Here is an 11,994-nt window from a genome sequence, read left to right on the forward strand (position 1 = left end):
CGTGCTCCCAGAACCTCCCCGTGCTCCCAGGGCCTCCCCGTGCTCCCAGGGCCTCATCGTGCTCCCAGAGCCTCCCCATGCTCCCAGGGCCTCCCCGTGCTCCCAGGGCCTCCCCGTGCTCCCAGGGCCTCCCGTGCTCCCAGGGCCTCCCCGTGCTCCCAGGGCCTCCCCGTGCTCCCAGGGCCTCCTTGTGCTCCCCAGCCACCACTGCCGTCAGCGTGTCGTCTCACCACGTCCTCCTCTCCTCTCTGCTCTGCCCCGAGGCCCGTCCCAGGACCAGGCCCTCCCATCACACGTGCCAAGAACCAGCGGAGCTTTGCTGGTTGTGCTTGGGGTCACAAGGAGCTGGAACCAAGTCGAGGACGTACAACAACACCACCACCACCACCACCAACACCACCACCACCAACACCACTCTTCACAGGAGCAGAACAGCATATCTTTCTCCTGCAGTGCAGGGGTGGGTTCGAACAGCCACCGGGGCTTGCACTTGGCCTTAACCTTGAGACCGTACCAGAGTGTGTCCTCATGTGACGCTTCAGCTTGTAGGTGTCCCTGCTGGCGTAGTTGCACAGGCAGCACTTGAAGGGTCGCTCCCCGGTGTGCGAGCGGACGTGGCGCTTCAGCTTACTGGCCTGGAAGAGACAGGAGGGACTCTGACCGCAAGGAGACCCTTGACTCACAGCATCCGGGGCCAGTCAGTGCTGGCTACTCAGTCCAAGCAAGTCACACACCAACAGAGTTTATCAGGTCCCAGATAACGTCACACGCTGGAAAACGCGAAATGTCACTTCTTTTTCTGTCGAGGCTGGTTTTTTAATTTTTTTTTTTAGGCTGATATTTTAAATTCAGTGTTGTGTGAGTTTGAACTGTCAACCTTTTGGTGAGAAGTGGTGCTTGAACATGGCACCAGCACGGTTCCTTCAGACCTGTAGCTGCTGAACGGTCCTGACTCAGCGCCCTGTATGACTGGAACCGCCTCCCAGGGATCCTGAGGCCGTAATCTATACACAAGCCGACCGCCGCCTCTCCAACAGAACTGCTGGTGGGCTTAAACCAGGGGTCAAACTGGTTCTTCCCAGCTGTCACGGCCAAGGAAGTGAAAAGGGAACAGACGTGGATTTTCAAAATCTGGGTGGGCAGGCGAGCTCTGGTGGCAAGAAGCTGCACTGCAATCACAAAGGTGCGTGGTTCGAATCCACCAGATGCTCTGCTGGAGAAGGAGGGGTAATCTCCTCTTGTACCAGTCAGATCCAATTTGACCGTACACACACACACACACACACACACACAAATAAAAATAAAATAAAATTTAAAAATTGGGGAGCTCTGGTGGCCTGGTGGCAAGGAGCTGCAACTACAATCCCAGAGGCACACGGTTCGAATCCACCAGATGCTCTGCCGGGGAAGGAGGGGACAATCTCCTCCTGTACCAGTCAGATCTGATTTGACGGTACATGCACACAAAAATAATAAAATTTAAAAAAATAAAAAAAAATCTGGGTAGACAGAAACAATAAGAGGAATGGGATAAATGAGTATGAGTTAAAACTCTGCTAGAAACTCTATCTCTGTCTTAAAAAACAGGGCAGGATATGCACACAGCACAGCAACCCAATCTCGTTCACGAGATTTCGAGCAGAGCTGAAAACAAGGATGCCGGGCTCACAGACGGCTGCCATCCACGGGGCATGTGTGTCATTCTTTAGAGAGCTGCCAATGAAACAGCCCCCAAATTAGGCTCCTGAAAGTCTCTCATTCCACGGCCTCGACACATAGTTTTCCTTTCCTGTTAATGTTTCTGATCACCTGTTGTTGTTAAGTGCCGGAGACTCCTAGCGACCCTATGAACGAAAGTCCTCAAACACCTGTGTGACTTTCATCCTCTCTCCAGGTTCATAGGGTTTCCGGAGGCAAGCTATTTACGGAAGTGGATGCCACTCCTGCTGCCAAGCTTGTTTTAACCGGGAAGCTCCACCAAACACTGTCCACCATGGGTAACTATTAACACATTTGACACATCAGTGTCACAGTGTTCAGCTTCACAGCAACCACTAGTTACCTCTGTAGGGCAAGTGGACACACCAGGGCCTAAGTTTTAAAAATTCAGCTCTGTTTCAGTTTTACTTCGCCCAGTGTAACTGAAATCTGTTTGAAGTGGTTTGAAGCCCTGGTTCAATCTGCCAACCTTGCAGCCAGCAGCTGGTGCTGACCACTGTACCCCAGGACTCCTCAGTGGAGGTGCCCCCACCGTGCACCATCTGTGGGAGATCTCTGGGGGATTTCACCAGGTGCCATTAGGTCAACTCTGACTCCCGGTACCCCTGGTCGCCCTACTAGGACTGCTCCCTGAGTTCTTCCATGGTGGCGGATCTGTACGCAAATGGCCAGCCTCACAGACCAGGTGGGCATCAGCCCAGAGGCCACCCCAGACTCAGGATGGCAGGCTGGATTTGCGTTTTCATAGATAGCTTCCTTTTGCGGTCTTCTAAGACAGCTGCAACCTTTAACTCAGATGAGAAATAATTTTTTAAAAATAGCAAGAGTAGAGGAAAAAAATGATTCTTGGCTGAAGATCCTGACCCCGTCTGTGAAATTCACCAGTTTGTGAAACTTGGTTGCAGCATATCTGTATTTAAACTTCTGCTGTCCCTTCAACCTCAGTCCACTTGGGGGGTGCACATCCCTGTCCTACTGGGCTCAAAACCAGGGACTGCAGCTTCCTAAGAAGCAGTGATGTTTTTAAGAATGAACTGGTAAAAACAGACACTGAGAAGCCATTTGCAGGATTCTGCCATGTCTTTGAGAGCCCTCGAGGCCTCCAAGTCACAGTGACCCTATACCCATGTGGCAGAGACGACATACCTACCATATTTCCTTAGTGGCAAGTGTAACAGGAAGGGGCCCTGGTGGTGCAGTGGTTAGAGAGCCTGACTACAGCCCCAAAGGTCGATGGTTTGAATCTATAAGTCACTCTGTTGTGTGGGTGAAGCATGAGGCAGTGTGCTTTAGCAGAGATTCCCTCTCTCTCATTGCTGTTGAGTTGGGACCAACCCATAGCTAACCCCCCCAGCAGGTTTTCAGAGGTCGTAAATGGCACAGGAAGCAGGAGTGGCAGCCACTTCCTAAACAACTTGCCTCTGGAAACGCCATGAACTTTGATAAACGTCGCTAGTTGCAGAAGGGCTTCAGGCCTTTTGTTCACAGGGTCGCTATGAGTCGTGTTTGACTCAAAGGCCATCAGAAACATCAACAAATGGCATGGGAGGAGATTGCCCATCTTTCTCCTGCAGAACTGCTACTGGATTCAAACTGCCTGCCTTTGGGTTGGCAGTACAATTCCTTACTCATTGGGCAGCCCAACTTTTGTTGTTGTTCGATGTTGTTGAGTCAAGTACAGCCCATCATGATCCCATAACCAACAGCTCTGAACCTTGTCCTACCCTGAGCTGTCCTCACAATCTCTGACACACTCAAGCCCATTGCTGCAGTCACTGTGTCAATCTCTCTTGTTGAGGGTCTTCTCAAAGTACGTGAGACTACACTTCGCCATCTCTGCCTCCAAGAAGCACTTTAGCTGCACTTTTCCAAGATCCATCTCTTTGTTCTTTTGGCCGTCCATGGGATGTTCACTACTCTTCTCCAATATCACAGTTCAGAGGCATCCGTTCTTCTTCCGTCATTCTGATTCACTGCCTAGGTCTCATATGTACAGCAAATGACTGAAAAGAATAAGTCCTGAATCAGGCGCACCTTAGTTTTCAAACTGACATCACTGCTTCAGTCATTTGAAGAGGTCCCGGCAGCAGGCTTGCTGAATGCGACAGATACATCTCCTGACTGCGGGTCCAACGGTGTTGACCTTGGGTTCAAGTAAGAGGAAATCGTTGACAATTTCAATCTTTTCTCCACCTACCATGATGTTGCTGATCTCCCTGGTGGCAGGGACTTTTATCTTTTTGATGGTGAGCTGTGAGCCACACTACAGCCTTGGGAACAGCATGCCGGTTGTGCTTTGTCTCACAGGGTCTTGTGAATGGAAATCGACGGCTCTGGGCTTTTATCATCATGGGAACAGATCATTAGATCTTTTCTTCCAAAGAGTGGTTGGTGGGTTTGAACTTCTGACCTTTTGGCTAAGTTGAGCACTCAGTCACTGTGCAACCCTGGCTCCTTGCTAAAGTGTATTTTAAAAGCTATTATTATTATTATTAATTTTAACGGAAGTTTAGAGACTTTGGATTTCCATTCATTCATTGTTGCACTTTTCTTCCTACCCAACCTCCCCTCTGAGTTCACTCTTCTCTTTGAAAAGTAAAAGAAAAATTCTTTCATTGTCTTACAATCCCTCCCCCAGGTCCACTCCACTATGCAGCCTTTGTTCTGGACTCCTGTCATGACAATAATACCTAATCACATATCCCTTTTAAACAGTTTTCTCCCTCATCTGTTTCAATGCAGTATACATTATGTATCCCCTCTTTCTCACTCTCCCCTCAACCTGGTTGTTAGTACTGTTTCATAACAGTGGCACTATGCAATATTTGTCCTTTTGTGACTGAGATACCTCACTCAGCATAATGTGCTCCAGGGTCACCCATTTTGTATGCTATTTCATGAGTTCCTTGTTTTTCAATGCAGCATAGTATTCCATTGTGTGAATGTTCACTTCTCTTCTCCAATATCACATTTCAGAGGCATCAGTTCTTCTTCCGTCATTCTTATTCACTGCCCAGGTCTCATATGTACAGCAAATGACTATCCATTCATTTATTGATGTGCACTTAGATTGATTGTTTCCAACTCCTTGCTATTGTGAACAAAGCCACAATAAACATGGGTGTGCATATATCTTCTTGGGTGACGGTTATGGTTTCTTTAGGGTATATTCCCATTAGAGGAATTGCTGGGTCAAATGGTATCTCTACTTGCAACTTTTTGAGAAAGTGCCATACTGCCTTTCACAGTGGTTGCACCATTTTACACTTTCACCAACAGTGAATAAGGGTTCCAGTTTTTCCAGAACCTCGCCAGCATTTGTTGCTTGCTGTTTGTTAAATTCTGCTATTCTTACTGGGATGAGATGACTTCTCAGAGTTGTTTTGCTAGGTGTATTAAAAACCATCCCAAGTCCACTGATCTCAGTTCCAACTCATGGAACCCTCCCCCGGGTTTCTAAGGCAATAATTCTTCATGGAGACCGTTGATCTGTCTTCCAAGGAGCCACTGGTAGATTCTCCGTGCTGACCTTTCAGTTAGCCGTCTAACACCCAATGCACCACATCACCAGAGCTGCCGGTGGGGCGGAGGCCCCTTGTGCAGTATAAGGGAGTTCTGGTGGTGCGGTTGGTAGGTACAAAAGTAACAGTGGTAACACGGGGAAGGCCGAGTCTGACTTCTACCTGCTTCTTCAAGGAGAACTGTCCCCAACAATAACATCCACAGCAACAACATAGCTCCAAGGTCAAACATGCCACCGCTCATGCTCCTGCACCTGTTACTACCAATCAAGTCCAATGTTTGTTGCAAGACTCACAGATGTCACTCAGAGTTGTGGGATTTCCTAATAGTTTGGAGAGTGGGAGAGGCACATAATGCAAGTGCAGGTGTAGCCCAAGCCAGATTAACAAGGCACAGTTCCTCAATGAGTGACTTCAGATCAGCAGCACAAATGCAAGAAGTCTCTGATTTCCTGAACTGTCTGGCAAACTTTATTTGAGACCAGTTGCAAGTCAGCTTTTTGTTCAATCATCTGGCAAGCAAAACCTTGAACTGTGAGTGGCTCCATCTCCAAGGTTCCTCTGGTTACACCTTGTCACAGTCTCTTCACCCTCTCTCCACCACCGTCACCACCTCTCACAGTGTGGAAAGCACTGTCTTATATTGGTCCCACAGCTGTTGATTATTTACAAGATCATGTATCTGTAGTGAAGGTGGCTGGAGATCACGTCCCCCACAACAGAGGCTAACACAAAGGCTAGAAAAGCCAATTTTCAAGAGTTCTGACACTCCAGTAGGGAATTGTGCTGTGAACCCAAAGGTTGGTTCTCTCTGTTGGTCCAAACCCACCAGCAGCTCTGAGGGAGAAAGCTAGACAATTTCTGTGCAAATCGCGGCCTCAGGAAACAACAGAGCCTCAGCTATGAGTCAGTTCTGACTTGACCGCAATGCATTTATAGGACACGAACTCTCTTCTAAAAAATAAACAATCTAACGAAATGACATGACTTGCACGTGAAATTCAAAGAGTAGCTTCTTTGCACTTAAAAGTGGAGAAGAGCAATGCGTAAATGTCTAGGTAAGTGGCCTTGTGTCTGATCAAACGGAACTGGAGTGAGCGTGGGAGGGTGGACATTCAGCCATCACTCAGGCTGGACTGGCAAATCCAGCGTGACTCGGTGAGAGCAAGCACCATGCAAACACAAGGCACAACTCTGCTACGAACCTGGGGGCTTCTTGTACACACGTAACTTGTGCTCTAATTTGGCCAATAACTGGCAATCAAGGAAAAAGAGAAATCCAATTTCCTAATTCAGGTTTAGGGAAGAGACTGTGTACTATTATTTCCTGCACTGTTAGGTAGGAATAATGTCTCTGATGTGAGACCGGGTCCCAGGTGTGCACGTGTGCCAGGAGGCTCGCCGAGACGTGGCCGCCGAGAGTGGACGTGCGCTTACCTCCACGCTGGCGTACTTGCACAGGGAGCACTTGAAGGGCTTCTCGTGGGTGTGTTTGTAGCGCCGGTGCCGTATGAGCTCCCCACTGGTGACAAAGGCCATGTCGCAGTCCCCACATTTATACGGTCTGGTTCCTGCGGGAATGTGCATTACCTGCTTTTCATACAAGATTCCCCAAAGCCTCACGGCCCTGACAGAACCTTGTCAGTTCTGCTCAGTGTGACCTCCGTTAGGTTTCTGAGGCTCTAAACTGAAACAGGAGGAGACTGCCCGTCTTTTTTCCCTGGAACCACTGGTGTACCTGAATGGCCGACATCTCCGAGGAGTTCACAACGTGTAAACTACACCGAGTGTCTCGTACCCTCTGACATCGAGTCAGTTCTGACTCTCAGCGCCCTCACAGCGCCGAGGACTGTTCCACAGGGTGTCCAAGGTCGGAAAGCTCTGTGCAGGCAGGCTGACACGTCCGACTCCCTCTGAGCAGCTGGTGGGTTTGAACTGCTGACCTTTTAGTTAGCAGTCAGGTACTTCATCGCTGCACCACCTCACAAGGTTTCTAAACCAACAGGAAGCTCTTTAAACTACCAACACAGCCACAGTGTGCGGCCTCTGATTCCTGACGACCTGCCTGAGCCGGATCTGCACTGCTCTCCAGAGAGTCTCCAAAGGCTGGCTTTTCAGATGAGGGTCACCAGGCCTTTCTTCTGAGGTGCCTCTGGGGAGACACTACCTGCCAAGTGAGCAGTTCTGTTTGGCAACTGTTGACACCACCCTGGGATTCCAAACCGTACATCCCGTAAGTAGATGGCAAATTTCGGTCTCCCCTCCTCACTGCCATCAAGTCAGAATCGACTTAGAGCTGACCCTCACCTGGGGCCCCGAGGCTGCAAAGGGGAGGGGGAGGGGAGGGCTGGCTGGCTGTCCCCACAGAACGTCGCATGGCTCATAACAAGGCACGGTCTTTGGGTTAACAGGGCAACTCATTAGAGACCACGCCATAGAATATTTGCAATAGTCAATACTTTTGGGCAAAATTTCAGAAAAAGACCAAATCGAAGTTTGAAATGACTATCTCTGTAGTCCAGAAGTGTCCCAGAGCGCTGCTTGTTCTGACTCATGGTGGGTCTGCATTGGGTTTCTTGGCTGTAAACCGTAACCTCTGAGCCGCCGCCCCTCACCGCACCCCCCAGCAGGCTGCACCCCCCCAAACCCAGGTGCACGTGGCCCGGAGCCTCACCGGTGTGGGTGTTGACGTGGTTTCGCAGCAGCGTCACCGTGCGGAAAGCTTTCAGACACAGGTGACACAGGTGGGGCTTCTCGGTGGTGTGAGCTCTCACGTGGCGGCTAAAACTCGATTTTCTTGAAGAGGTGAACATGCAGGTGTCACAGCGGAAGGTTCTCTGTGATCCTATAAAGAGAAAGTAGAGAGTGTATGTGTGGGGAAATGCGCCTTTGAAAGAGGAGGTTCAACCCCATAGAAGCCCGTGGAGGTCCCTGAGTGCAGCCCTCTAGACGGACAGACTGCTTCAACAACAGAGTGAAGACCGAAGGCTCAGAGCTGTCCAGCAGGCTCCGGCCGCTGGAGGACACAGCAGGACGGGGGTCCGGAGGCTTTTCAGGGGCACTCGGTGCCACAGTCTGTGGGGAGCTGTGCTGGCCCTGGGGCTGCAGCTCTCTGCAGGTTCAGATCCATCAGAGGCTCCCCAGGAGAAAGACGGGCCATCACCTCCATAATTTACAGCTTCGGAGAGCCAATGGAGGGCCAGCCGAGAGGGTTTCCGACTCGGCAGCAGTGAGTGTGAGATGTGTGCCACGGCTGCCAGCCTTACGGAAGCAGACTGCTACCACCTTCTCCTGGGGATCAGCTAGGGGATTTGAACTGCCAACCTGGTAGAGAGCAGCCGAGCGCCTCACCACTGCACCACGTGGGCTCCATTTTTTCACGCGTGGTTATGTGCTACTGAGTCAACTGTGACACAGACAGACATGAACTTGGCCGTGTCCTGTGCCATCATCACCACCTCCGATGGACTTGAGCCCATTTTTACAGTCACTGCCATCTCATTGACGGTCTTCCTCTCCTATCCTGACCCTCCACCTTTCCAAGTATGATGTCCTTCTCCAAGTATGTATTGTTGTTATTGTTATGTGCCATCGAGTCGTTTGCGACTCATAGCGACCCTGTGTACAACAGCCCTAAACCCTGCTCTGTCCTGTGCCAATTTCACTGTCTCTGACACACCCATCCTGATTACCCCAGTCACTGAATCAATCCACCTCATAGAGGGTCTTCCCCTCCTGCGCTGTCCCTCCACTCTGCCCAGCATGATGTCCTTCTCCAAAGACCTGTCTCTCCTTACAACATGTTCAACGTATGTCAGGCGAAGCCCCAGAATCCTTGCCTCCAAGGAGCAGCCTGGTTTAACCCTCTCTAGGATGAATCTATTTGTTTTCTTGGCAGTCCATGGTACATTCAACACTCTTCTCCAGCACCACAGCTCAAAGGTGTCAATTCTCCTTCTATCCTCCCTAGTCATTGTCCAACTCTCTGATGCATAACAAGTGATTGCAAAAATCATGGCCTGTATCAGGTGCACCTTGGTCTCCAAAGAGACACCATTGCTCTTGAGTACTTTAGAGAGGTCCCTAACCGCAGACTTTCCCATCGCAATATGTATGTATACTTAAAAAAAACACCCCAAAAACCCAGCCACTCCCATCAGGTCAGTTCTGACTCCTGGTGACCCTTCATCAATTTTCCAGGGCTATAAGTCTTCATGGGAGCAGACCAAGACCATCATCTTTCTCCCACGGAACTGCTGGAGTCCAGCTGCTCCCATAAGGCCTGGCCTAGGAGGGTTTGACAAGTTGGTGCTGAACAGAAAAGGAGGCTGGTGCTTCCATGGAGCCCACACACCAGTTCACAGGTTCAGTTGCGATGTTCTGCTGAATTCAGTGAGGCAGGTGGAACATGGAGCTATCAAGGCCAAGGCCACGAATGTGACTTCCCACAGGCATTCTGGTCTCAGTGACTCCATTTAGAGGCTCGACTTGCACAGAAGCCACAGGGAATGAATAAGGGAAGGACACGTGCTTGATAAAGTAGGTGGTCAGTGAATCAGAGGAAGACCCACAACGAGATGGACGACACAGTGGTTGCAGTGCAGGCTCGAGCCCAGCAGAGTTCGTGAGATGGTGTGGGATGAGGCAGTGTTTTGTTCTGCTGACAGAGGAAACTATGAGTCAAGCTGACTTGAAGGCACAGAACAACAAACAAGAGATATACTTAACCAAACCCGAACAAGGCTCCTAATGGCCAATACACTGGCGGTAGCTGCAAAAGATGGAGGCTAGGCTCTGCTACCCAACACCAGCTGACCACTGCTGGGCGGGGGGAACTGATGCCCAGCATTTCCAGATAGATCTTTTTTAAAAGGACTGAGCAACTAGGGCTTAGGGTGAAATCTTAATTTAAATTAGTTAGAAGCGAATATATTTTTAAAAAAGCATTGAATAAATACTTCCTGAAGACTTTCTCCATGGAATACAGGAGAACAACCTTGGCATCAATTTTCCCCTGGGTCTAGGAGTTCATAGCACAGGAACCCTGGATTCCAAGGAAAAATTCTGCTCCTGGCTTTTCTTTCTTGATGGGAGTCAGCCCTCTTTTTCTGTTTGCTTTCCTGGCCTTTTATCTCTTGTAAGATAAAAGGTGTTTCAGGCCACACCCAGAGAAACTCCCTTCAAGGCTGTGAGCTGAGTAAGGGTGCCCCTGCTGAGAACCCCACTCTAATCCCCCCACACTTGACTGGCTGAGCACATCAGATCCCCTCAGAGGGATGACTCCATCACTGCATAACCGCACCACCACGGAGAACCGCGCCCCAAAAGGCTGAGGACTACTCTGCACACACAGTTCTACTGGGGACACAGCACAAGTCGCCTACCCTTCTTCTTTCTCCAGTTTTTCCTAGGATTGGCTTGTGCAGCAACAGCTACGCTGGAGGAAGGGGCGTCTTTCTGCTCTTCCACGTGCACATTGGAAATGGTGAGCACAATCTCGCCTGTCCCCTCCTCCCCGGGCCTGGCCTCCACCACAAGGAGTGACTCCTGCCCGGGCTCAGGGACCACCCCGTCCAACAGCAGCGTGGAGGCCTCTTGGTCCTTCTGCTGCAAGTGAACAGAAATATGGAGGTGAACCAGTGCACGGAGTGTCCACCACCCGTGTCCACCACCCGTGCCCACAACCTGTGTCCACAACTCGTGTCCACCACGCCCCAGGGCAACAGGGCGGAAAGCACAGGACCGGCAGAGGGGCATCCCTGCCTCCAGGACTCAGTCATTTAGCACCAGGTGTTGGGCATCACGTTTACTCGTTCACTTTAACCCCAGGCACCACGTTAAGGGTCTAACTCGTTATCACCCTTCAACCTCTAAAAGGGTGCAGACCAGACCCAGGGTCCAGGCCCCGGTCCCGCTCCCCGGGGCCCCCCTCCCGAGGCCTTTTACCGTGAGTTCTCCCTTGCAGTCCTGGCTGCCCTCGGGGACACTGCCGTCCAGCACCTGGAAGTGCACCACCTCCAGCTCCTGCAGCGAGTACACCTGGTCCTGGATGCTGATGGCCACACACTGGTGCACGCTCTGCGGGGGCCCTTCGGCCGGCGGGGTCCCCTCGGCCAGCAGGACCCCCTCATCCACAGGGACCCCCTCGTCCACAGGGACCCCCTCCTCCAGCGGGGGCCCATCGGCCGGCAGGGGCTGCAGCCACAGCAGCGAAGGCAGCCCGTCCCCCTGCGGCACGAGCACCTGCACCCCGTCCGGGGGCTGCTCGGGGAGCCAGCCCAGCTCCTGCACCTCCCCGTCCTCTGACGTGAGCTGCACGGTCTGCAGGGTCAGGACGTGCTCCTCGCCGTCCTCCCCGGGGGCGGGCACCGGCTGCAGCTCGCCCTCGGGCTCGGGGGGCTGCGTGGGGGGCGACGGGGCTTCCTGCGCTCTGCAGGCCCCGGGCCCCTCCGCGTCCTCCTCCGGGGCCCTCCCGGGAACCGGCTCCGGCTCCTTGATCTTGGTGAATTGCTCGGATGGGCCGGGGGTCTCCGTGGCCGCCATGATGGCGGGGCTGTCGGAGAAAGCATGGGTCTCGGGGTGCACAGCGGGGCGGGCGCTGGGGTCTCGCGGGGGCCAGGCCGGGGACCCGCTCGAGGGCCCGGGAGGGATCGGGCAAAGCCAGCGTTGGTGCAAATGGCTCTAGAACGGACGGCTTCCGGCCTGAGCAAGAGTTCTGGAAAATTCGCATCCCGGGGCTTGGGAGGCTGGAGCC

At 51.9% G+C, this 11,994-nt stretch overlaps 1 protein-coding gene across 1 annotated transcript in view; it reads right to left on the reverse strand.

Moving 5' to 3' along the window:
- Positions 1-11,783, reverse strand: part of CTCFL (CCCTC-binding factor (zinc finger protein)-like) — a 92,007-nt gene extending 80,224 nt beyond the window's left edge. Inside the window, exons 1-6 of the mRNA XM_006896915.1 lie at positions 11,436-11,783; positions 11,109-11,333; positions 10,625-10,844; positions 7,915-8,085; positions 6,678-6,811; positions 515-635 (exon numbers count right to left, since the gene is read on the reverse strand). Coding sequence (XP_006896977.1) covers positions 515-635; positions 6,678-6,811; positions 7,915-8,085; positions 10,625-10,844; positions 11,109-11,333; positions 11,436-11,783 — 1,219 coding nt within the window. The remainder of the gene's footprint in view (positions 1-514; positions 636-6,677; positions 6,812-7,914; positions 8,086-10,624; positions 10,845-11,108; positions 11,334-11,435) is intronic.
- Positions 11,784-11,994: the final 211 nt, after the last annotated feature.

The sequence above is a fragment of the Elephantulus edwardii genome, unplaced genomic scaffold, assembly GCF_000299155.1.
Source record: "Elephantulus edwardii isolate Elephantulus edwardi_28Jun2011 unplaced genomic scaffold, EleEdw1.0 scaffold00193, whole genome shotgun sequence".
NCBI classification, from domain to species: Eukaryota; Metazoa; Chordata; class Mammalia; order Macroscelidea; family Macroscelididae; genus Elephantulus; species Elephantulus edwardii.